The 20760-nt window shown below is 33.6% G+C and overlaps 6 protein-coding genes across 9 annotated transcripts in view; 1 reads left to right on the plus strand and 5 right to left on the minus strand.

Annotated features, from left to right (window-relative positions):
• The first annotated feature begins 363 nt into the window (after window positions 1–363).
• LOC130646081 (P2X purinoceptor 7-like) lies at window positions 364–1286 on the plus strand. The gene is made up of 2 exons (XM_057452219.1): window positions 364–788; window positions 1115–1286. Exons 1-2 carry the CDS (start codon window positions 364–366, stop codon window positions 1284–1286), a joined length of 597 nt encoding a protein of 198 aa, XP_057308202.1.
• Window positions 1287–1390: 104 nt separating this feature from the next.
• LOC130646082 (uncharacterized) lies at window positions 1391–2695 on the minus strand. The gene has a single exon (XM_057452220.1). The coding sequence runs from the start codon at window positions 2693–2695 to the stop codon at window positions 1391–1393; it is 1305 nt and encodes a 434-aa protein (XP_057308203.1).
• On the minus strand, window positions 2477–4586 carry LOC130645626 (THAP domain-containing protein 1 A-like). Of its 2 annotated transcripts, XR_008982718.1 has the most exons (4): window positions 3718–4584; window positions 3468–3581; window positions 2797–3392; window positions 2477–2615 (listed from the first exon to the last, which is right to left on the minus strand). XR_008982718.1 is itself a non-coding variant. In XM_057451664.1 (3 exons), the coding sequence occupies exons 1-3, from the start codon at window positions 4111–4113 to the stop codon at window positions 2886–2888; spliced, it is 1017 nt and encodes a 338-aa protein (XP_057307647.1). In that variant the 5' UTR covers window positions 4114–4586; the 3' UTR covers window positions 2654–2885. The 2 variants fall into 2 exon arrangements, 1 of the variants encoding a protein (XP_057307647.1); XM_057451664.1 differs by lacking the exon at window positions 2477–2615 and having other exon boundaries at window positions 2654–3392; window positions 3718–4586.
• A 1426-nt stretch (window positions 4587–6012) lies between these two features.
• LOC130645627 (ATP-dependent (S)-NAD(P)H-hydrate dehydratase-like) lies at window positions 6013–7238 on the minus strand. The gene has a single exon (XM_057451666.1). It carries the CDS (start codon window positions 7085–7087, stop codon window positions 6143–6145), a length of 945 nt encoding a protein of 314 aa, XP_057307649.1. The 5' UTR covers window positions 7088–7238; the 3' UTR covers window positions 6013–6142.
• A 67-nt stretch (window positions 7239–7305) lies between these two features.
• LOC130645625 (acetyl-CoA acetyltransferase, mitochondrial-like) lies at window positions 7306–15923 on the minus strand. The gene is made up of 10 exons (XM_057451663.1): window positions 15793–15923; window positions 14630–14680; window positions 12889–13102; window positions 11068–11168; window positions 10438–10530; window positions 10147–10197; window positions 9908–10009; window positions 9733–9787; window positions 8230–8501; window positions 7306–7948 (listed from the first exon to the last, which is right to left on the minus strand). The coding sequence occupies exons 1-10, from the start codon at window positions 15847–15849 to the stop codon at window positions 7670–7672; spliced, it is 1275 nt and encodes a 424-aa protein (XP_057307646.1). The 5' UTR covers window positions 15850–15923; the 3' UTR covers window positions 7306–7669.
• Window positions 15924–16702: 779 nt separating this feature from the next.
• Window positions 16703–20760, minus strand: part of LOC130645629 (structural maintenance of chromosomes protein 6-like) — a 33112-nt gene continuing 29054 nt past the window's right edge. The window contains exons 28-31 of one of the 3 annotated variants that reach the window (XM_057451670.1): window positions 18806–18964; window positions 18166–18318; window positions 17287–17384; window positions 16703–17201 (exon numbers count right to left, since the gene is read on the minus strand). In XM_057451670.1, the coding sequence (XP_057307653.1) occupies window positions 17114–17201; window positions 17287–17384; window positions 18166–18318; window positions 18806–18964 (498 nt within the window). In that variant the 3' untranslated portion in view covers window positions 16703–17113. Of the gene's footprint in view, window positions 17202–17286; window positions 17385–18165; window positions 18319–18805; window positions 18965–18995; window positions 19155–19323; window positions 19381–20760 lie in introns of those variants that run through there. The other 2 variants (XM_057451671.1, XM_057451672.1) reach the window with 2 other exon arrangements.

Below are 20760 nucleotides of genomic sequence, written 5' to 3' on the forward strand. Positions count from 1 at the left end.
GGTATGCGGTACAGGTAAAGCGCACATTACAAAATGTTTCAAGTGTTATCATTTTCCAAAAAATAAGTTTACTGCAACGGAAATAAAAATGCAGTTTGCAACCTTTGTTAAAGGGGAACTAAGCCTCAAACTTAAATAGCATTATTTCGGTTAACATTATGTTCGTTTCCCAAATTCTGGTCAAAATTTTGAAAAATAAATATTATTTGGATTGATTTTAATATAAAAGTTACACCTTCTATGAGCGAACGGTAAGCGCCATTTAAATTTTTTGAAGCCACGGCTGATTCTGGAGACTGTTATATCGTGACGTATATTACGCTGAAGAAGCATAAGCTTGCGCTGAGCGAAAAGCAGCGAGATATGGAAAATTCAAGCTCCTGCTCTAACTCTCCTATTTCAGAAGTAGAATATTCAAGTGACTCTAGCGAAACGTCAGTAACAGGATGTTACATGAATGAGCCTGAATACTCCAAAGCAGAACTTGAAAAAGTGACTTATAAATCTAGTGATAGCGAAGAAGACGAATTCAATTCAAGCAGACTTGAAAATTTGCATTGGTGTACTTGTACATGTTGCGTTATTTATAATTGCTTCACTCTTGTGGAATGCAAGTGTTGCCAAGAATTTTTCAATTTATTGAACGACAAGTTGAATGATAACAAGTGCATCACGATGCACAAGGATTTTGAAATTTTATGTTTGAACCGCACAGTGTTAGAGACAGCCAGCATACGACATCGACGATATCAGAAAAAATATAACGAACTCTCCACATATACTAATAAGTAAGTCTTTCTTCAAAAAATATGTTTCTCGTAAATATTTTCACAGACCATTTTTCTCATTGTCACACACAAATAAAACGTTCTTCTTATCTTCTCACTTTTCGCTTTATAATCTTACAGGTCCATGCGCTATGAAAATACACACCATCGCAGATTATTTAATTAAATTAAAAATAATATCATTCCTTGAATATCTAATGAAAAAGGAGGAGAGCCCATGTGCCTCAAATAACAATTTGTTTCAAAGAAGTTTTGATGAATAAATAATTTCTTTCGAATATTTTATCCTGGTTTACACTATAACATAAACTTTGATTCCGTTGTAGGGAAATGAGGTACACCAGTTACCGACAGTACACGGCCTGGGTACATTATTATGAAAGGCTTGGAAAAGGATGTCGCGTGGTGATTCCAGCTTGTGTTGTGCGGAAAATAAGGGAAGAATTTCCTGATTCAGATGGAAAATATACTGGATTCAAAGAATTTGTTGACATATAACGGGACTTAACATTTTTAAACAAACAATAACAACAACAAAAAAGCGAAATAAAGCACAACGGACCAGAGTTATTTTTTGAATCGTTTTGCATAATTCCGTTTCTCTAAAATTTTCGAAGTGTCAGGTCTGGCCGTGTGGGCAATGTTACGTGGTCGCAAGGAGGTTTAAGCTTGTTTACAACTTCTTTACCACAGATCTTTACCTTTACCCCACTCTCCTTTCTTTCAATTATGTCATTCATTATCGCATCAACAAAACTGAAAGACTTGGGTTCTTTCACAGGTTTCGCGACCCACTCTTTATTCAATTTGCTTGAGACAAACTTCCACTTTTTTTCACCGACCTTCTGACTCCCTTTACGCGCGCATTTTACAACAGCCTGCTTTCGACCAACGTTATTGTTATGGTCCAAGATAGCCAACTTCACTCGGGCGTTCATCACATTCAACTCGAAATGTTGCCGTTTTGGTGCGTACGCTGTTATCAGTGAGTGAAAAACTTCCACGCCCCCTGTGTGGTATGGTTCGCAAAGAAGTTCCATATCCTTCAAGTTTTTTTTATCAAGGACGATTTCTTCCAATGCATTATACGCTGGCGAATGTTTCTCAATCCACTTCTTCTTTCGTGCCTCAGCACTAGAATAGGCTTCGTGTCGGCACCTGGGATACTTGGGATATTGCTTCGCGAAATTATGTTTATTCGTAACATGTTGAAGTATCGACTTCCACATTTGCACCAGCAGCTCTGGGTCACCTTGGCAGTTTTCGGCACACCAGAAAAGATGATTTCCTATTGGTTTGATCCAATCCTGTAATATTCGCCTATCTTTTCGTTTTACTAATGGTCTAAGTTTGGCTTTGATGTTCTTAGCAAAATGCCATGGATCATACCGATGCATGATATCTAACCTGTTTTCACGTATCCATTTAGCGATTTGCCTGTTTCGGTCCGTGGCAACTCTTCCTACAGGATAGTTATCGGACCTTAACTGCTCAAGGCAATTTTTGAAGCCTTGTAACTCCAAGGGCGCCGAACCTTTACCGGTTGTTGTTTGGATTGTGGTTGTCGCAACAATTTTGTTAGACGCTGACGATTGTAAACTATATGTGCAATACTTGGCAGATTTACCAGGTGAGTCAAATCTGCCATCGCCAAGACATGCTTCATTCTCTCCCCGACTATCCTCTCTTGCACTGGCAATATTTTTCACGAAATGGTCGTTTACAGTTGGGATTATCAGTGATCGCTGAACATCATAGTATGTTCGTTGATTGACAAAATTTAAACCAGAAAAATTCGCAACTTTCTTCCCCCTTTCATATGTGTTCCTAAAATAGTAATATATGATTTTAGGTGATCCAGACTGCAGCGTGCTATATGAGCAGCGAAAATAACAAAAAGTCAACATGTCCGAGAGATGAGGTTGCTTTCAACCCGTTTGAAAACATGGCATAGCCTGCTGTAAATTTGCATATCATCATGCAGCATGCAAAAGAAGATTTTTTTTACCTGAACAAAATATTGCAGAGGATAGCAACAAATTAAATGCTGGCATTTTTCCAAGCATGGGTTGACTTTTTCAGTCAAAAACCACATGCTCATTGATGCAATACCCTTTGTATAGTACACGTTCCCTGCTCACGCTTTTCGATACTGGTTGCGGTTCCATCACATGAACGACAGGGCAGTAAGTTAAATATTTCATCTAGCATGCTTTCGAAAACAACAAATTTCTTTTCTTTTAAAATGCTTCGTTCGGTTTCATGAGCATCACTAATATTGATTGACTCTTCTGCACTTTCAGCGATGTAATCAGAATCTTTTTCATCGTCAGTTGGTAAGGATTGTAATGACAAGTTTATAGGAGAGAGTGAGACGTCCTCACAAACGTGCTTTCTTTTAGAAGGAGTGGAGCAAACAGTTTTTTCTTTGGAATATGCGTGATCGTTTACCACAGCAACGTAATTAGCATAAATGGAATAATACTCGGGAGCTTGCGCTTCAAAGTCACATGATTCTAACCGATCAGTTTGACAGCTTCTGTTTAAGTCGCTTAGTGATATTTTACATTGAACTCCAACGTTCTTGTGGGTTGGTTCAATAATCTTGAAAGATAAAATAACTAAGTTTTACCGAAAAAAAAGTTGCAACAAATCAAAATCAGTTACAGCGTGACTTACATCCTTCACATTTATGATCATGATGGTTTCTTCTTCAACCAAAGTTGGATTTGTTTGAACATTCACAGTTTCGTTTTGAGAAACTTCGTTTTCCGTTAGCAGATGGCCGATAAGCTGTAAAACACAAAATTAAATACAACTCAGTGTAAACAGGACCTAAACAATATCATTTGAAAACACTCCAGAGGTAGTCTAGATAAAAAATAGAAAGAAAACTGATGTAATTATATGTTAGAAAAAAGTGACCAACTTCAGAACGTGCTAATTCTTCACTTCGTCTAACAGATAATTTTCGTTGCTGTAAATGTTTTGTGCCGTCCATGTTTATTTCATCGTATGTTTTGTGCGAAAATTTTGTTGGCACTGCCCCCGGTACTAACTCTTTCTTTTTTCTTTTCGTAAAATATTCCGGCAATGTTATTTCTTTTTTTAAACAATCTGGGTGAAAATGATCTTCGCATAACACAGCGTCTTTACCAAATTTCAACGTATTGATGTTCACATCGGCACGACCCATGTTGTTTATCCATCTCAAACAACGCAACTTTTCTTCGTTACTGTTCGGTCGAGGAATCATAAAAAAAGACTTCTTCACCTCTCCTTTCGCAGTACTATTTCTACAGCCATAAGCTTTACAAGTAGGCATCGTTTTTGGAAGAAAGATAACATCAACAAATACGCTGTTACGTTTGTTCACATTGTGTAAACAACTTTAAAAAAGATGAAGAGATCAAAAAATTGAAATGAGCGTAAAATACGTCATAGATCTCCATCGCAGATTTTTTATGATTTAAACATGGCGATTACTGTTGTCAACTTTTATGCTAGAAAAGGGATGTAAATTCAAAGAATTTCAATTTTTTTATATACCATCAAAATAAGTAGGGTTTGTAAAAGATATTTCCGAAGAAAAAAAATTTGGGCTTAATTCCCCTTTAACCCTTCATAGCAAACGCAATTAGCCAATATTATGTTATTTTGTGGAATAAGTTTCCGGAAAATTGTGACACCGGGCTGAGCACTTAGCACAGATAAACAACCGGTATTTCCAAATAAACTTTATTGTCGTGATTCTGAAATTAAGCTGCGTGCAACGAAAAACAAAATCCGTAAAAATCGGATTCTGCGTAAAGCTGACATGACGGTGCGGCGCAACTTTTTAGAATACGTCTATTTTTAAAAATTCTAAAATTCAAATCTCAATTATTATGATACACTTTCAAATTAACAATGAACCTGAACAAATAAAAAATTCACATGTAACACTATTATACTATAGAAAATTCCATCATACAAATCAACAACCATTAGTTGAGAAATAAAAATATTAACCTTTGAGTTTTTAGATGTTCCAAACTTGTGCTTAATTTTTGTCAATGTATTCTCGTTGTTTTTTTTAGCTTTCTGTCGTTTCGTAGTTGATTCTGCTCGTTTTCTGCTTTAGTAACCTGAAACGCGTCGAAACCAATGTCATTTTTATTTTCCAGTTTAGTTATTGTTAAAACTAAGATGTTTAACTGAGAGCATTAAGTAATGAGAAGAAATCCTAATCGCGAAAAAATCCAACAGTACCAACTATTAGTCATGTTTAGTTAACAACTGGTGAAATAAAGGTATTAGTTTAATTAATATGTGGTGTTTTTACACTGGCCAAATGAAATAGTATAAAAAAGGTTTGAACCTATTGGCTCTTCAGTTTTAGAATTTAGGCATTTTGAAAGAGGGCGGTAAGATATTTTGAAGAAAATTGACTGACTAAACTAGCTATCGGAAATACAACAATTCTTAACAGGTGTGTTTCAGACTTCACTACACGATTACCTAGCTTCACGTTTTGTTGATTGAACTGAGGGGGCATTCTAGCTACGTGAAGAATACTTTGTATGTAGCAGGCCTTGCAAAGATCGTATTAATACTGTATTTCTATTAGTTAAAAATAAAAACAAAGCATTCCTTTCGGTTCCTAAAAATTTTTTTAAGGCCCCGCTGAATGGACAACCAATCCTACGCATCCAGGCTCTCAGCTGTTTCTATCATTTCTCTCTCTATCTATGATCAGGCGATAGTGTGAACGTCCACAGGTAATTTGTAGATCACGCCTAAATGAGGCGTTTAACATGTGATTAACGCCAGTTAGACGTCTAGTGGGATGTTACCTAAAATTTTTCCAAGATATGCAAAAACCGTTTGTTTGAACTCGCACACTCTTTCAACAGGGCAACCCAAAATTAGTTTAAAAACAAAAGCTGATGAAAAATCATGAGGTTTAACTGAAAATTTCTGCAGACCTTTTTGCAATTTAAATAACAAGTCAATACCATTTTCGTACGTGTTAAGGTTCATATTTAAAGAATTAGTAAAGAGAATTTGTATACATAATACACAATAAATAATGCAGTTTTTTGGAAAGCTTAAAATAGTTACTGTCATATTAAGCACAAAAAAATAATCCGGGCCTAACCACAGACTAATAAATATTTACTTACAAAAACTTTCCTACTAAGCTAAGAACAGAAAAGATCATTGCTCAAGAAATCCATTGAAAAAGGAACAAACAAGAGGCTTGTATTTCTAAAAAATACAGTTAATATACGTCGAAAAAAACTTCTTATTTACATAAATATTTTATCAAGACAGTTGGTACCTTTTACAAAAATAAAATATTTTTTTCCACATCATACTTCCTCAAACAGTTGTTTAAATACAGAAGGAATTTTCGCAACCATGTCATTAGTTATCATCCCTCTATCGTTCTCAACAAAAGCAACTTCGTTCAGCTTCTTTGTGAACCTACAGGCACCATACCCCGCAAGAAGTGTCTTGTGTTCATTTTTCGAAATCTCTGCCCAATGACTAAAAACTGCGATGGCTCCAGACAATATATCACCCTGTCCTCCACATCGTCGATTGCTTCCACCAATAGCAACAGTTTTAAATTCTGAATTAAATATCTTGTCAACAGCGCCTTTCCGAACAACAGTAACATTTTTAAAACGTTGTGAAAAGTTAAAATCTGCATCTTCGTCGATTTCAATTGATACAGCAGAGCACAATCTTTGAAATTCAATTTCGTTCGGTGTTACAACAGCAGTTGAGAAGTTTTCCATTAAATCTGGAAACTTCGTCAACACATGCAAGCCATCTGCATCAATGATTGTAGTTACGCCACTAGATTTTAACTTTTGTATGATACGATAAGACAATTCGACTGTGGTGTCGTCCCGCCCTAAGCCAGGACCAATAACAACCACGTGTAGCCGCTGCAACCAATTTTCCAGCTGTTCAAACGCATCTGAGTCATTTAGAATTGGATGCACAATCAGATCAGGACTGTAACACTTGATTGCAGTACCAGCATCTTGAGAACAAAACACATGTGCTAAGTCAGCGCCAAGACGAAGCGCTGTCATAGCAGAAAAATATGGCGCTCCTGTATACTCTCTGCTACCTCCTATAATACCAATCCGACCAGCTTCACCTTTATGCTGCTTTGATGTTAATTGCGGTATTATACTTTGGACATCGCTTAAATGAAAATCGAGAACAGCGTGCTTAGACATGCTTCTGTATTTCGTAAAATTTCTTCCAAAATGGTTAAAATTTTGAACTGCTTTTAACATCCGTAAGTTTTGTTTGAAAGTGAACTTTTCTGAAAGACGAACAACACACTAATTAAAACAATTATAAAAACATTGACAGGCTATCCGAGTTGTGGGTGCCATTGAACAAATCAAACGCTATAATACATTAAACCAAACGGATAACATCATGTTTTCGATTCCAACAATCAATGTTGTCATAGATTTGGGAGTTGAGGATTTAGAATGTGGTCCATTGATCTAATCAAAAAATACAATTCTGTTTCTTTAGTCATTTCGCTAGTTATACATTTTGTACAACGCACAAACAAAATATTAGCGATGACATAAATAAAATTATCTCTCATAGCGAGGAGCTTATCCAAAAAAAATCATTGCAAAAATTATCCTAGTACAAATAATATAATTTCAAGAAATGACTTCCAATGTTGCACGAATTCCACGCAAAATGTGAAATTTTTTATTGAGAGTTGCTTAATACGCAATGAACAAACAAACAAAAATATTTAACAGCATTTAAATCGCTTAAAGGAGATAACAGATGAGTTGAATGAGGTAACACAAATTGGAAAGTCGCAACCGAAGACTAAAAAAACATAAAAATTACAACTTTTGAATAATCATCGCAGAAGCGCCTCCCCCGCCATTACAAATACTAGCAAGACCGAATTGACCTGTTTCCAATTGATGTGCCATGTGACTGACTATTCGTGCACCAGACATGCCAATTGGATGTCCTAAAGATACAGCACCACCATTTTTGTTCACTTTTTCAGTATCCAAATTAAGTTCCTTTATATTTAACAATACAACAGCACTAAATGCTTCGTTTATTTCAATCATTGATATGTCATCTAATGTCATGCCAGCTTTCTGCAAAACCTAAAAAAAACCGAAAATATCTATTATTCACTCATAAAGGTTGTATACCACATCATAACACGCAAACAACTAGAGACTAAGGTCAGAACAAATATTCGCAGTACTATAAGCATCACAAAAAAAGCTGAACAGTAACCTGTATGAGTTAGTAAGTCAGTCTCTTAGTGTGGCCAATTTAACTTGATCCGAAGACAATAAGATAAGATCAATATATTTATACGTTGTAACAAGGATAATTTAACTAAATACCCACTTAAAATAAAAATAGTAACTATAGCAACCTTGCTTGTAGCCAATGATGGCGCAGCACCAAAATGTACCGGCTCACATGCAGCATCAGCAAATGCAACGATTCTCGCTAAAGGTTTTGTGTCGTGTAGTTTGGTTGCTTCTTCTGACATGATAACAGTCGCGCATGCGCCATCGTTCAACGTGCTGGCATTTGCAGCTGTGATAGTACCGTCCTTTTTGAAAACCGTTTTTAAAGAAGACATCTTGTCAAAATTTACTTTTGTAAACTCCTCATCAATTGAAACAAGTGTTGCAGGTTGACCTAAAAAACAGATTCGAAATTTTTAAACTTTAAGGATACGATAACCCTTTTGACACACACTTAGTGTATTTGAAATGTGTCTAAATCACCAGATAATAATTTGAAAATATACCTTCTGAAAGACAAATAAATTCCTTACATGAAGATGTATTATATTTACTAAAAGAATTTTCAAAATAGAAAAAAAAATTAAATTAATATACGCTGGATAAAGGTTGTCCGTGGAAATATGATGATATCTAATCATATTTTCACGCACATATGTGTGTGACATGTTTTGTCCCTTTCCCCAGCCAGGATTGCCTTATTCTGTATCCTTATTTATTTTTGTGTTTTTTACCTTAAAAGTTTATAAAAAACATTTTTACGGCATCAGATTTTTAAATTAAAAAAATGAATTAAAGAAGGTTATCCTTAAATATAAACCAAGAAGCCCTAGGTCTTTAACAATTTCCGCAATAAAGACAATAGCATACAACAAGCGGGGAAACCTTATACTAAATAGCATAGAAACGAAGAGATTTTTGCTGAAACATAATGAGATGTTTCTTAGAAAAATCTATCATTACGTTTTAGATTAAGTTTGGCGTTTGAAGTCCAGCTGCAGTAAGCCATTAGTAACCCCATACAGGGAGGGTCGTGGTATATTTTAGTTAAAATATATTTTAAGGTATTAAGAAAGCTGTTTTAAGAAACTCAGAGCATTTTTAAATTAAAAAGATTTTTGCCGCCTAACCATGGTGAGCGACACTTATTTTTACTTTCATTGTAACCTATTTAAGGCCCAAGACGTGTTCTTTCTATTGAATAAACCTTTGTGAAAAAAACAAAAAAAAATTACGACGTCATAGAAATTGCTTTGATTTTTCATTCACTTTTTTATTCGAGTATAATCAACCCTCCCACAGTGCTTTTTTAAGCGACAATATATTTCATAGTGACCCCTATTTACCTGCGCTTGAGAGCACATTTCAAAATATTGAACGTGAAACAAACAAACAAAAGATAAACATTTTGAGAGGCAAGTGTTAAAAACAAATTCTTGTAAATGTTGTTAAGAATTTAAAGCATTAAAAAGATTTTGTTGAACAATAAAATCTGGTTCAAAAACAAAACAATTTATAAAGAAGTAAAATTAGAAGCGTAAAATGATAGGTCTGTTTATCGAGTTTTGCAAGAAATGCGGAACCGATAGGATTTGCGATGCGCGCAGAAATTGAAAAATAGCTACCTTTTCGTTTATTAGGAACCGAAACTGGAATAACTTCTTTATCAAAAATTCCGTTCTAAAAAAGACCAAAAAAAACATGAATTTTACAGTAGATAAAAGATATAAGACTGAGCAATTTTTTGTTTTAAAAAAGAAGAAAAAGGCTTTTACTGAAGCATCAAAAAGGATAAATTACCTCCCAAGCCGTCTTTGTCTTAATGTATGAAGCCTTCGCATACGCATCTTGCTCATCTCGTGTCACACCGTATTTTGCTGCAGTCTGCTCAGCACACGCCCCCTAATTAAAATAACACAAGTCCACAAAAAAGCTGGGCTCACCTCAATTATGTCCAGTTGCAGGGTGAGTTTCATTCAGTCTTAAGAACTTTATTACACAACAAAGTTGAATGAATAGTGAAATTATTAATCTTTTACCATATGTATGTGATCATACGCGTCTGTTAGTCCATCTAATACAATCCCATCCTATAATCATATTGTAAATATCAGATTTTAGAAGGTTCAACTGTGTATAGCTCCTTTCATTGAAACTTACATTGTTAAGGATTTTTATAAAAAATAATTAATTACGTCTTGACATTTAGAATTTTTTTTCTCGTAAAGTCTTTTTTTCGTCAGTGAAAGTTTTTTAAAATATAGTCTGCCAATACAAAATAATAAATACTGCAAAGGATTACAAAAAAAAAAAAAAGAAAAATTACTTACAATTAACATATTTCCACCATATTTTAAAGCTTCACGTTTCAAATAAAACGGGACATTGGACATACTCTCTTGTCCACCTGCTACCATAATATCCTGTAAATATTTTTAAACTGACTATAATTTCACATAATTGATGGTACAATATTCACAACGTTAAAATTTTGACCTTAAATTTTATTTTATTCCTGTAATTTATATTAATTGATTTTTTGTTTGAATGACACTAAAACACTAAACAGATGTTTCGTATACACGAAATGGAAGTTGGTTATTATTATTATTATTCCGAATATTTATACAGGATATAGCCACTTCAGTGTTGGAAACACTGTTATAAATGTGGGTCCTGTGTCCTGAATTTATACGTTAGGTATACACCGGCTAGCCTACCCAATTTCCCTCACATGGAATGGGTTGAAAATGTTAATATGCTACAGAAAAATGCTAACCAATCAATTACTGTCGTGCCATTCTTTGCTATTTAGGTAGAACGGCATTAGCAATCAAATATGAAATGGAAGCACACAGGCAACCTCTAAAAAATACTAACCTAATTTTTAATTTTAATGCCACAACACTAGAACAACACAATATTTGACAAACATCCTTGTCAATGAAAAAAGAGTTTACCTGTGAGCCTGACATAATACTTTGTGCAGCCATCATGATTGACTTCATTCCTGATGCGCATACTTTGTTTATTGTGCAACAAGGAGTGGATTGTGGCAGGCCTGTAGATCAAATCGTAAACATCAAGGCCTTAATAAAGTCTCAAAATACGCAAAATAAATTAAAAACTAAAATTTAAAAAAACGACTACGAAAAAACCGATTGCTGTGTTTTTAAGAATACCTAAGAACAAGCAGGAAAAAATTATTCTTGTTACACATAAGCTTGAATATGTATGCTAACATGAACTCCTTTTATGTAAATGTCCATGTAAAAACCTGGAAATCTTATTAAACTTTCTCTATATAATAATTTAATGATGCTACAGAGACGATTCTTTTTACGGTGTGGCTCTCATGAAAAATCGCAACTGTTTTTTAAATGCACAAACTCCGTTAATCAGGACTTGAAGTTTACAATAGACCATATGTGACATATGAATGGTACAGAAAAAGGTGTGGCAATTCGTCTTCGACGTATTTGCGGCAGCGACAATAAGTATGAATAGAAATATGAGTAGCAAAACCATGTAATTAAAACGGGAATAATAATGATGTAATATGCAGAACGTTTAAGAATGTTGTTGAATTCCCTTGTGCTAATGTCAGCATCATGTTGGCAATGAACTAACAGTTTTGTTCACTACAAAGTTCAATCCTAGAGGACTGGATATTAAACCACTAGTTCAGACACACACGGCTATCATTAATGAGCAGTCTGAGTTATACTTGTTGTTTCCAAAACAAAGTGGAATTGTTGCAAATAAAAGTGTAAAGGAGACTAATACTTACAGTATACGGGTTTATTTTTATAAAAGTTAAGCTAATGTTATTTTCCTCTTCGAACAATTCTTCCATCTTAGGCGTGTCAGTTTGATGCTGATGTTGGTCAAGAGATGCAAGATTTGGTTACGCATGGAAAGTTATAATGTTTTTATAGTTGTGACTAAATTTAGCTTCGCAATTATTCTTAAGACAAGAAATGAGTCACTGTAGTAAAATGTGAAAGATCTTATGATGCAATTAAGCAATAAAAGTGTAGATATACATCTCGTAAGTTCTTTATGCCAGAAGATCGCATCTTCTCGTTTATTTATGTGAAAAATTGTTGAAGGTGTAAAATAGACCGTCAAGGTTAAAATATTTAGTTTAAGTGCTTAGCCTTGTTACGTAATTCTGAGATAAAGCAAATAAATTACTGCCATTAATGTACCATTTTTATGTTAATAATTAGCCTTGAAAAAAAATTGTCTTGCTTAATTATAAGTATGAGTGAATAAACCGTGTCTTATTGCAGAAAATTATGTGATGGAAACTTGTGTGCAAAACGTGCTCACATTATATATTTTACGAAAGTAAGAAAGGGGTTTTATGTACTGTCAACAGTACATAAAACCCAACATACACATTATGTCAATAGAAACACTTTATCTATCAGTTCTTTTTTTAAATAAATTCCAGCTAGCTAAAACTTCTGAATAAAAATCTGGCTTCGTAAAACTTCGTAATAAATAGCAGTATATTAGTATTGTATACTAAAGGATACTATTTTTAAGGTAGGTAAGGTACTCAGAAATTTCCACACTACTACACGAGACTGGTACCACTCATTTTCTCAGTAGTAAAAACAAAAACACAGAAAGGGAGATGTTCTAATGTTCTGCTTTCTTGAAAGCCACAAAAAATAAAATAATGAACATTACAGATTAAATTAATCGCAATTGCTCTTGTAACACTATAACACATCAAAATTTTAATGAAAGGAAACAAACTATAAGCGTACCAGCACCGAGCGCTGCTTGACGGGCTGGAGCTTGTCCTGCACCAGCAATACATACATTTCCCATATAAACTTCTTGTACATCATGGGCTTGCACTCCTGCTCTTGATATGGCTTCTTTAATAGCTTCACTTCCTAGCTGTGAAGCAGACAGTGCACTGAGGGAACTTTGAAAAGAACCAATTGGAGTCCGAGCAGAACTTACAATCAGAGCATTCTAAAAAACACATAAAATTATCATAGCAGTTGAAATTGATGCGAAACCTCACACTTGGTATTAAAAAAATTTGGTATCTTACTCAATATTTGTAGGTCAGAACATAATACCATTTCATAAAAGAAACGCATATATGATTTTACCCCTAAATTTGACGTTTCACTTATTGTGAAACTACCATGATATTCCAAGCTTAAAACTGTCAATTTGCTATCGATGTGATTGATTGAACATCCCACTCTCCATTTGTAGACTTGTATAGATATTTAAAAAATTAACATCAATGATGAATAGCTAGCTGTCTGGTAATATGGCATTAACAAAGTATAAGCATTTTAATTTTACTAAATCTTCTTCAGTTGCAACAAAGTGAAAATGACTTCATTTTTGTTTGGTTAGCTTTGGGTTAAACTTTCTTGAAAGTAAATGTGCCATAGTAAGGTTCGGCAAGCCAAACATTTTCTTTTTATAGACTCATATTTTTGTATTGATATTTATGAACAACACTGGAAAAAGAGGAGAGTTTGGTAAATCCTCTGTGCTGATTAGAAATTCAAAACAATTTAAAGGGATTCCCGTATTGAAAATTATATTTTTGTATGTTAAAGACGATAAAAAAATGTTTATCAAGTCTTTTAGAATTTTTTAAAAATATTTTTTTCCATCTGACCTTATGACATCATCATTGATGATGTAATAAGGTAGTTAGCATAAATTAATAATTTAAATATATTGCAAACTTGCAAAATATCAACACTTTTTAGAAGTTTGGATTTATGCTCTTGATGATATCTTGACAGTTTTGTAGCTAAAAGTGATCCCATCTTTAATTAAAGGTAGAAATGTAATGTCAGTATTTTTTAGAAAAGTACTTATGTCATCATAAGTTCTCAGATGTTAAATATTTAAATCTTGAATACCTTGAAAACGAAAAAATATGGTTTAAAAAAATTCAAAGGACTTGATAAACAACTTTTTAAAATATCATTTTCAATGCAGAAATCCCTTTAAATTGAATCAGATTGCTTTTGATTGTTTTCCACTGAAACTTGTTAAAAAATATCATGTAGAACCACAGGTGGTTACTATACTAATGGAAATGACACCACAAAAAGTTCTGATACATTGGATTAATTTGTGAAATAAACAAAATATTATATATATTTTTAGAAACATCTAATTTTAACATCTTACTAGTCATCTTTAACATCTTACTAGTCAATTTGTGGGAAAATTCTGACACTTTTTTCAAATCATTAATTCGGTCACCTCCTTCTACTTTTGAGATTTCTAATGCCACTAGTTTTAAAAAGAATGTTTCTAACAATTTAGAATAAAAAGGCAGCACTTGTTGGAGCTTAATCTTAAACTTGCAGTAAAAATGGTCTGATTTGCTAAATTTTGTAAAAAAAAACTGATTTTTTTGGGTATTTATATGGTATGTACATTTATATGCTAAAAATGGTTTGATAAAGTTAGAAATGAAGAATTTATAAAAAGCAAAAACAATACAATATATATACCTACCTTTTGTAACTGATATGATGTTGATAAACTTCTTAAGCTTGACCTTAAGTTCTTTACTTAATGTTAAGGAAAAATTAAAAAAAATGAATTAACTTGACGTAAAGATAAAAACTTTTACAAACCTTCCTAACAGTTTTAAAGGGAACCCAAGGTATAAAATGATGTTGGACTTATATTATAGAGCTTAAACAGTTGGCTAACAAAAAAGTTGGCTAACTTTTTGTTTTTAAAATATTCACATTTAAAGAATTTCAAATTTAATTATGCTGCATAAATTATGATGTCATATTTAAGTAACAGCAAATTTTAACATTTTCTGTCATCAATAATTTTAGACCTGTTACTGTAAAGGATGTACATTCCAACTTTGTCAATGCATAGATATTATAAAGGTTAATTGATTAACATAATTTTTTTTGCCAAAATGACACTTGTTTGCTTGTCCCAGGCGTTTTATACCTTAACACTTCAGTTTTTTTCCTGTAGAAAATTCTTAAATAATGTATATACATTTACCATAAGGCAGACGTCACAAATATTTGGTGTTAGAGTCACTCTAACACCAGATATTTGACGTCCGCCTAATGCTTTTCTCAAGTTGCATATACACAGCAAGTGTACAGTAGCAAAAGCGTAATTTCCATTCCACAATGGAAATTGTGATATAGAAAACAATATTATTTTTCTAAACAGCTTGGCCCTTTAAATCATATTAGCTACAATAATTCTTTGTAGAGTTTATCAAAGAAATGCAGAGACCAGTATAAAACTGCACATACATTGGCCCAGGATAGGAGGCACACATTTAATAAATTTGTAAATTTCGTCAAAAATGAATAAAACATAACAAAATATTATCTTGAACCTGTACTAGCTAGCTAGCTTTTAAGAATTGGTAGACTTCAAAGATTTAAAATGTGTCCAAAGTAGGAAGCTGGCTAAAGAAGTGCATGCTAGCTCGTTAAAATTCTTCTTAGAAAACTTCACTAATTTTTTACAAATTTGAAGCAAATTTTTTTGTGGATTTCTTAGATTACTGTGATGGTCTACAAAAATGCTTGTGCATATGTCGAAGAGTATAGTACATAATTTTGTACAAGGCTATACATTTTTACATTATTAACAAGGCACTGTATTCAACATATCAATAGATGAAATGATACTTTTGGAGATGCAATATTGTTTCTCAAGCTACCACTTGCAACAACTCTCGCCGCCATTTTATATAATCGATATGGGTCACTTTCTCGCACATGCACCCTCACGCAACAAACAGCACAGGGCAGCACTCTGCGTGAGGGTGCATATGTGAAGTTCGCCTCCTGAATGTATTTTTCGGCTTGCTTAGGGAAATGAGGGCGGGAAATCTTTCCGATCATAAATTCCCTATCTAGGGCAGGTATAATTGTAATTTTTTTAGATATTGAACAAAATCGATGCCACGAATTCGTATTTGTATATCGTTTTTTTTTGCATCGAGGCCACCCCCTTTCTAGTTTAAGAAAAGCGCAATACTTTTAATTTACTCTTTATTTTATTCTCATACATTTCTACAAGGCAATAAAAGCCAGTTTTGTTAAAAAATGTGGCTAAATTTTTTTGGCTTCTCGGTAATTTAAGAATGCTATAAACGTGTTGAAGAGTCTAGTTGATAAAATTGGACGAAAATTTTGGTCGACGAAGTGTGAGCAGATTACTCAAGGCTACTGGAAATATGCAGTGAACACGTTAAAGTTACCTGGTCAACACACACGATAAAAATGATAATTTTCAGCCTTATTTGCAGGTAATCAACGAATTCAACTAGTAGGAAGAAGTCTGAGATTACGTAATTAACGTATTAGGGCGAATGTTGGGAAAAATTTTCGCGATGCACAAATTATTAGCACGGATTGCCATTTTTGGGGCGCTTGAGTGCAATTAATTAGTGCGTTTTTTTATCTAAAATCTCACTTTATTCGCGCTGTTTTGTTCTGCATGATTTATGGCACTATTTGATAGCCATTAAAATACACAGAAGAAGTTCTGGGGTAAAGGGTATTTTAATAAATATTAGAAAGAAAAACAACAAAATAAAGTTTTAGTAACGTTTTTACAAGGTAAACATTTATGTCGATAAAAAAGTTATGCAAAAAATATACAACTAAAACAATTTCACACTATTTAGACAGGATGGTGGGCGAGGCTCGGGATCTCGTTAGGAGTGGTCACTGGGTGGGCATATATAGATTGGGGTATGGGACACAAGAAAATGGCGGCGGGCTAAACTTATAAAACAATATTTACAAAACATAAACGAAAATAACTGCAGCCACCATTTTTCTTTTATTTCACGGAAAATATTCGCTTTGTCTTGTGTATAGGAAAATAACCAATATAAGAGCACTTTTTTAAGGTAAAAAACCAATATTACATAAAAAAAATAATCGTAAAAGATAAAAGAGAAGGAGTGTATTCAGGAATGTTGTTGTGTTTAAAAATAAATTAGGCAGTCGGGAAGGAGAGCGTCTGTTGTCCACGTTCGGGGTCGTTTAATCGGAACAGCCGCACACGTTCGCTGCCAGCTACAGAGCTAAACAAGAAGAAAATTTACTTTAAAAACGTGTGCCGTGGAAATCGTGAATTCCTAAAAAAGCATTTAAACTGTTCACACTTACCTCATGTCTTGTGGTGTGAGAAGTATAAATTGACGATGTCTTTGTTCTTTTGCTATCTTCATTAGCATCCCCATTGAAATACGACGATTCACCATGTCCTATAACACCAAGAAACGAAAAATTATGTTGACTACACGACACAGTAGAAAAATAGTATTGGGATACCTTAAAAAATAAGACTTCGTTTTTGAGTTCCTTTAGGTTAAGAAAATTTTCAAACCCGTGAACAGGCAAATATTGGCTAACTGGCTTTTAAATACTAGTTACAGTTTTTTGCAACCTTTTTGTTGTTGTGTTTTTGTAAAAAAATATAAGTCTTTCCCATTTCCCAAATTTAAGAAACTTCGACTTTTCTAAAGTAAATCCGGGGTGATATAAGGTGTTAAAATTTTGTTGTAGAGTCGTTTAAAATTTAAAAATAGCTTATCTGAAGTTCCAGAGAGCTCAACAAAAATATAAGGGGTCTTGTACTAGTAACAACATTTTTAAGACTTAATGTTCCAATTTTTTTTTCTAGAACCCTTATAATTAAAATTTATATTATAAGTTTAGATTGTTATCCTTTAACATGTCAAATGCTATATGACGTCATAATTTAGGCAGAATAATTAAATATTAAAATCGTAAAATCAAACATAATATAATTTCGACATCATTTTAATCACCTCGGATTCCCTTTAGGAACATTGAAGTACTTAGGGTAGTTAAAGAGTGTAACATGCCGCGTCAGGGAACCGAATGTGTTATACATGAATAGTAGACTTATTACTGTTCGGAATAGAATACCATCCTATAGTTTTTACTGTTTAAAATTCCTAAATTTCGTGGTGATTTTTTAACACAACAGAAGTTAGCTCTTGCATGAAAATGTTACGTTACCATAAACACGTCAAATTCGTCAAGACAACGAAATGGTGCTTCCATCGCATCCCACAATGCCATGATAAAACAAATTGTAGAAAACGACCGCTCTCCACCGGAGAGTGCTTTTGAATCCTTGGTACTAGCTCCTTCTGCATTTTCAACGTTCACCTAAAAAGTAGACCATACTTTAATTGTTTTTTTACTTCATAATTTGGCAAAATTAATAATTGGCAAAATTTTGGAACAATAAAATTTTGTGAACTGAGAAAAGGTATTTGTCATTATTTAGATTCGTTTTTTTCTTCCTTTTAGAAAATAAACAACACCTTTAAGATGTTTTAAATCAATAGACAGAATTTTCAAAAATAAATATTAACAAATATTAAAGTCGTTATTACAACTGGTGATTTGTATTTTACGTACAGCGTCTTCCTTAAGATATTTATTGAAATTATAAAACTTTAATTTCACTTTTTTGCGTTTAAATTAATCGAAGAAAATAAAATTGCAAAAGGTTATGCAAAATATTTCTAAAAATATAATTTTTCCTAGCATAAAACAAAAACGGGATTAATTGTATTTTCTGCTCTGCGCATGCGTTAAACAATCATTAAACCGTCAGGTGACACTGTATATCTATAACTTTTCTGGTTACCTGAACAACTAAGGTCTCTTCTTCGTGGTTGATTTTCATCTTACCAACGTAACCTCGTTGCGACAAAAGCATTTCAAAGAAGTATCTGGCACGAAGAGTGAGAAGCCTTTGGAATTTCGCAAAACTTCGTGACCTGCGACGAATCGCGCAGTCAAGGAACTAGAAGGAAAAACGAACATAATAAATATACCTGAACGGAAAGGGATTCTGCATCATGATTAAATGTCAATTTTCCACTGTAACCCCTCTGTGAGAGCATCATTTGGAAGTAATACACTGCTCGTATAACAATGTATTGTTGGAAGTCTTTAAATCGCTGGCTACGACGTACGAGCGCTTTATGGGAAGCCTATAAAACATAGGTGATGTATTTTGGGGAAGTCTTAAAATCGGTGGCTACAACGTACCAGCGCTTTATGAGAAGCCTATAAAACATAGGTGATGTATTTTGGGAAGTCTTAAAATCGCTGGCTACGACGTACCAGCGCTTTATGAGAAGCCTATAAAACATAGGTGATGTATTTTGGGAAGTCTCAAAATCGCTGGCTACGACGTACCAGCGCTTTATGGGAAGCCTAAAAACATAGGTAATGTATTTTGGGAAGTCTTAAAATCGCTGGCTACGACGTACCAGAGCTTTATGGGAAGCCTATAAAACATAGGTGACGTATTTTGGGAAGTCTTAAAATCGCTGGCTACGACGTACCAGAGCTTTATGGGAAGCCTATAAAACATAGGTGAGGTGTTTTGGAAAGTCTTATAGTCTGTCGGTGCGCTATGCACAATTAAAACTCCTGTTTTTTTAACTTTCAAAATTTCAAAAACGTAAAAGGAATAGTTAACAAAATATAATACAAATAAAACTGGAAAAAAGTGCATACATAAAAAAAGCGGCCTATAAAATAATTACACGAGTATACTAATAAAATCAACTGTTCTTTTTATCAGTATGTGTATTAGTACCCTTTTGTTCACGCTTGCACATGATCACTTCTCCTTGTCTAATTTAATGCTTTTTCTACTTTGTCTATTACTTCTATGTAGTTTTTTATGTGATTAGTTGATGGGACCTATGTTAGCTACATAGAAATCTGAACTATATATTAACCCTATTCGGTCTGGAGTGGTTGGGGCGGATTCTCTCCCCATGTCGGTTTTTTAATAACTCTCTCTTGGTATGCTGCATGGTTATGATACTTACTAAGTTTTAAATTTCTCTATTAGGCACCTTTATGGCAAATCCTTGGTTCCCATACCTGTCAGAGCCTGAGATATTGGTTATGACTCCAGACTACCCCCCAAAAAACTATAAAATCCGTACAATCGAAAAAATATAATAACTTTCGTTAGGATTATCCTTAGAACTTAAAACTTATACGAAAAAAATTATTTCATCGAGGGGAATAATTCTGTAAATTTTGAACACCTGATTAACCCAATTTTTTGGGGGCAATTGTTAGCATTTTTTTATGCGAACTATGTAAAAACCGGAAAATATGTTGTATATTTTTTTTAATAAGCAAAAATTTATTGACGCCATTTTGTTCCATTTATGAAGTACTATAAGTGTGCCACGTGTAATTCAATTTAGACAAGCCTATCCAAAGGTTTAATGTTCTTAGGTTGTTTGGCTAGATAAGTCTCAGGGGCAGCAATTTAGATATCCACAATTTTTGCTTTCTCATGTGTGGTGTGAGAGCAAACTGTTTCGGTTTCTTGTTTTAATTACAAGACACACCAACAATTTACTGTCTGAAATCTGATTGGGCGAATGTTATTTGATCAGCTGTCGAATCTCATTTGACAAGTGACAATTTAAAAAAATGCTATTTTTGGTGAGGAATACATTTTCATAATTTTAAAAAAAAATTTTTGTGACGAACCCGAATCAACAAGAGAAAGTCGCTGTTCAACAGAGAAACAAAACATTTAAATTGTATGTAATTGTTCTCTTA

This window comes from Hydractinia symbiolongicarpus, chromosome 5 (assembly GCF_029227915.1).
Source record: "Hydractinia symbiolongicarpus strain clone_291-10 chromosome 5, HSymV2.1, whole genome shotgun sequence".
Classification (NCBI taxonomy): Eukaryota; Metazoa; Cnidaria; class Hydrozoa; order Anthoathecata; family Hydractiniidae; genus Hydractinia; species Hydractinia symbiolongicarpus.

Excerpts from the sequence above, each read along its gene's own strand:
- LOC130646082 (XM_057452220.1), bottom strand. The coding sequence starts at position 2,695 with ATGTTGACTTTTTGTTATTTTCGCTGCTCATATAGCACGCTGCAGTCT.
- LOC130645627 (XM_057451666.1), bottom strand. The coding sequence starts at position 7,087 with ATGTTAAAAGCAGTTCAAAATTTTAACCATTTTGGAAGAAATTTTACG.
- LOC130645626 (XM_057451664.1), bottom strand. The coding sequence starts at position 4,113 with ATGCCTACTTGTAAAGCTTATGGCTGTAGAAATAGTACTGCGAAAGGA. Across the intron at positions 3,582-3,717 it reads AAGAATTAGCACGTTCTGAA|CTTATCGGCCATCTGCTAAC; the intron begins GTTGGTCACTTT and ends TGTGTTTTACAG. Across the intron at positions 3,393-3,467 it reads TGATCATAAATGTGAAGGAT|ATTATTGAACCAACCCACAA; the intron begins GTAAGTCACGCT and ends TTATCTTTCAAG.
- LOC130646081 (XM_057452219.1), top strand. The coding sequence starts at position 364 with ATGGAAAATTCAAGCTCCTGCTCTAACTCTCCTATTTCAGAAGTAGAA. Across the intron at positions 789-1,114 it reads CTCTCCACATATACTAATAA|GGAAATGAGGTACACCAGTT; the intron begins GTAAGTCTTTCT and ends ATTCCGTTGTAG.
- LOC130645625 (XM_057451663.1), bottom strand. The coding sequence starts at position 15,849 with ATGGCGGCGAGAGTTGTTGCAAGTGGTAGCTTGAGAAACAATATTGCA. Across the intron at positions 13,103-14,629 it reads CATCATATCAGTTACAAAAG|AATGCTCTGATTGTAAGTTC; the intron begins GTAGGTATATAT and ends TGTGTTTTTTAG. Across the intron at positions 9,788-9,907 it reads AGACAAAGACGGCTTGGGAG|AACGGAATTTTTGATAAAGA; the intron begins GTAATTTATCCT and ends GGTCTTTTTTAG.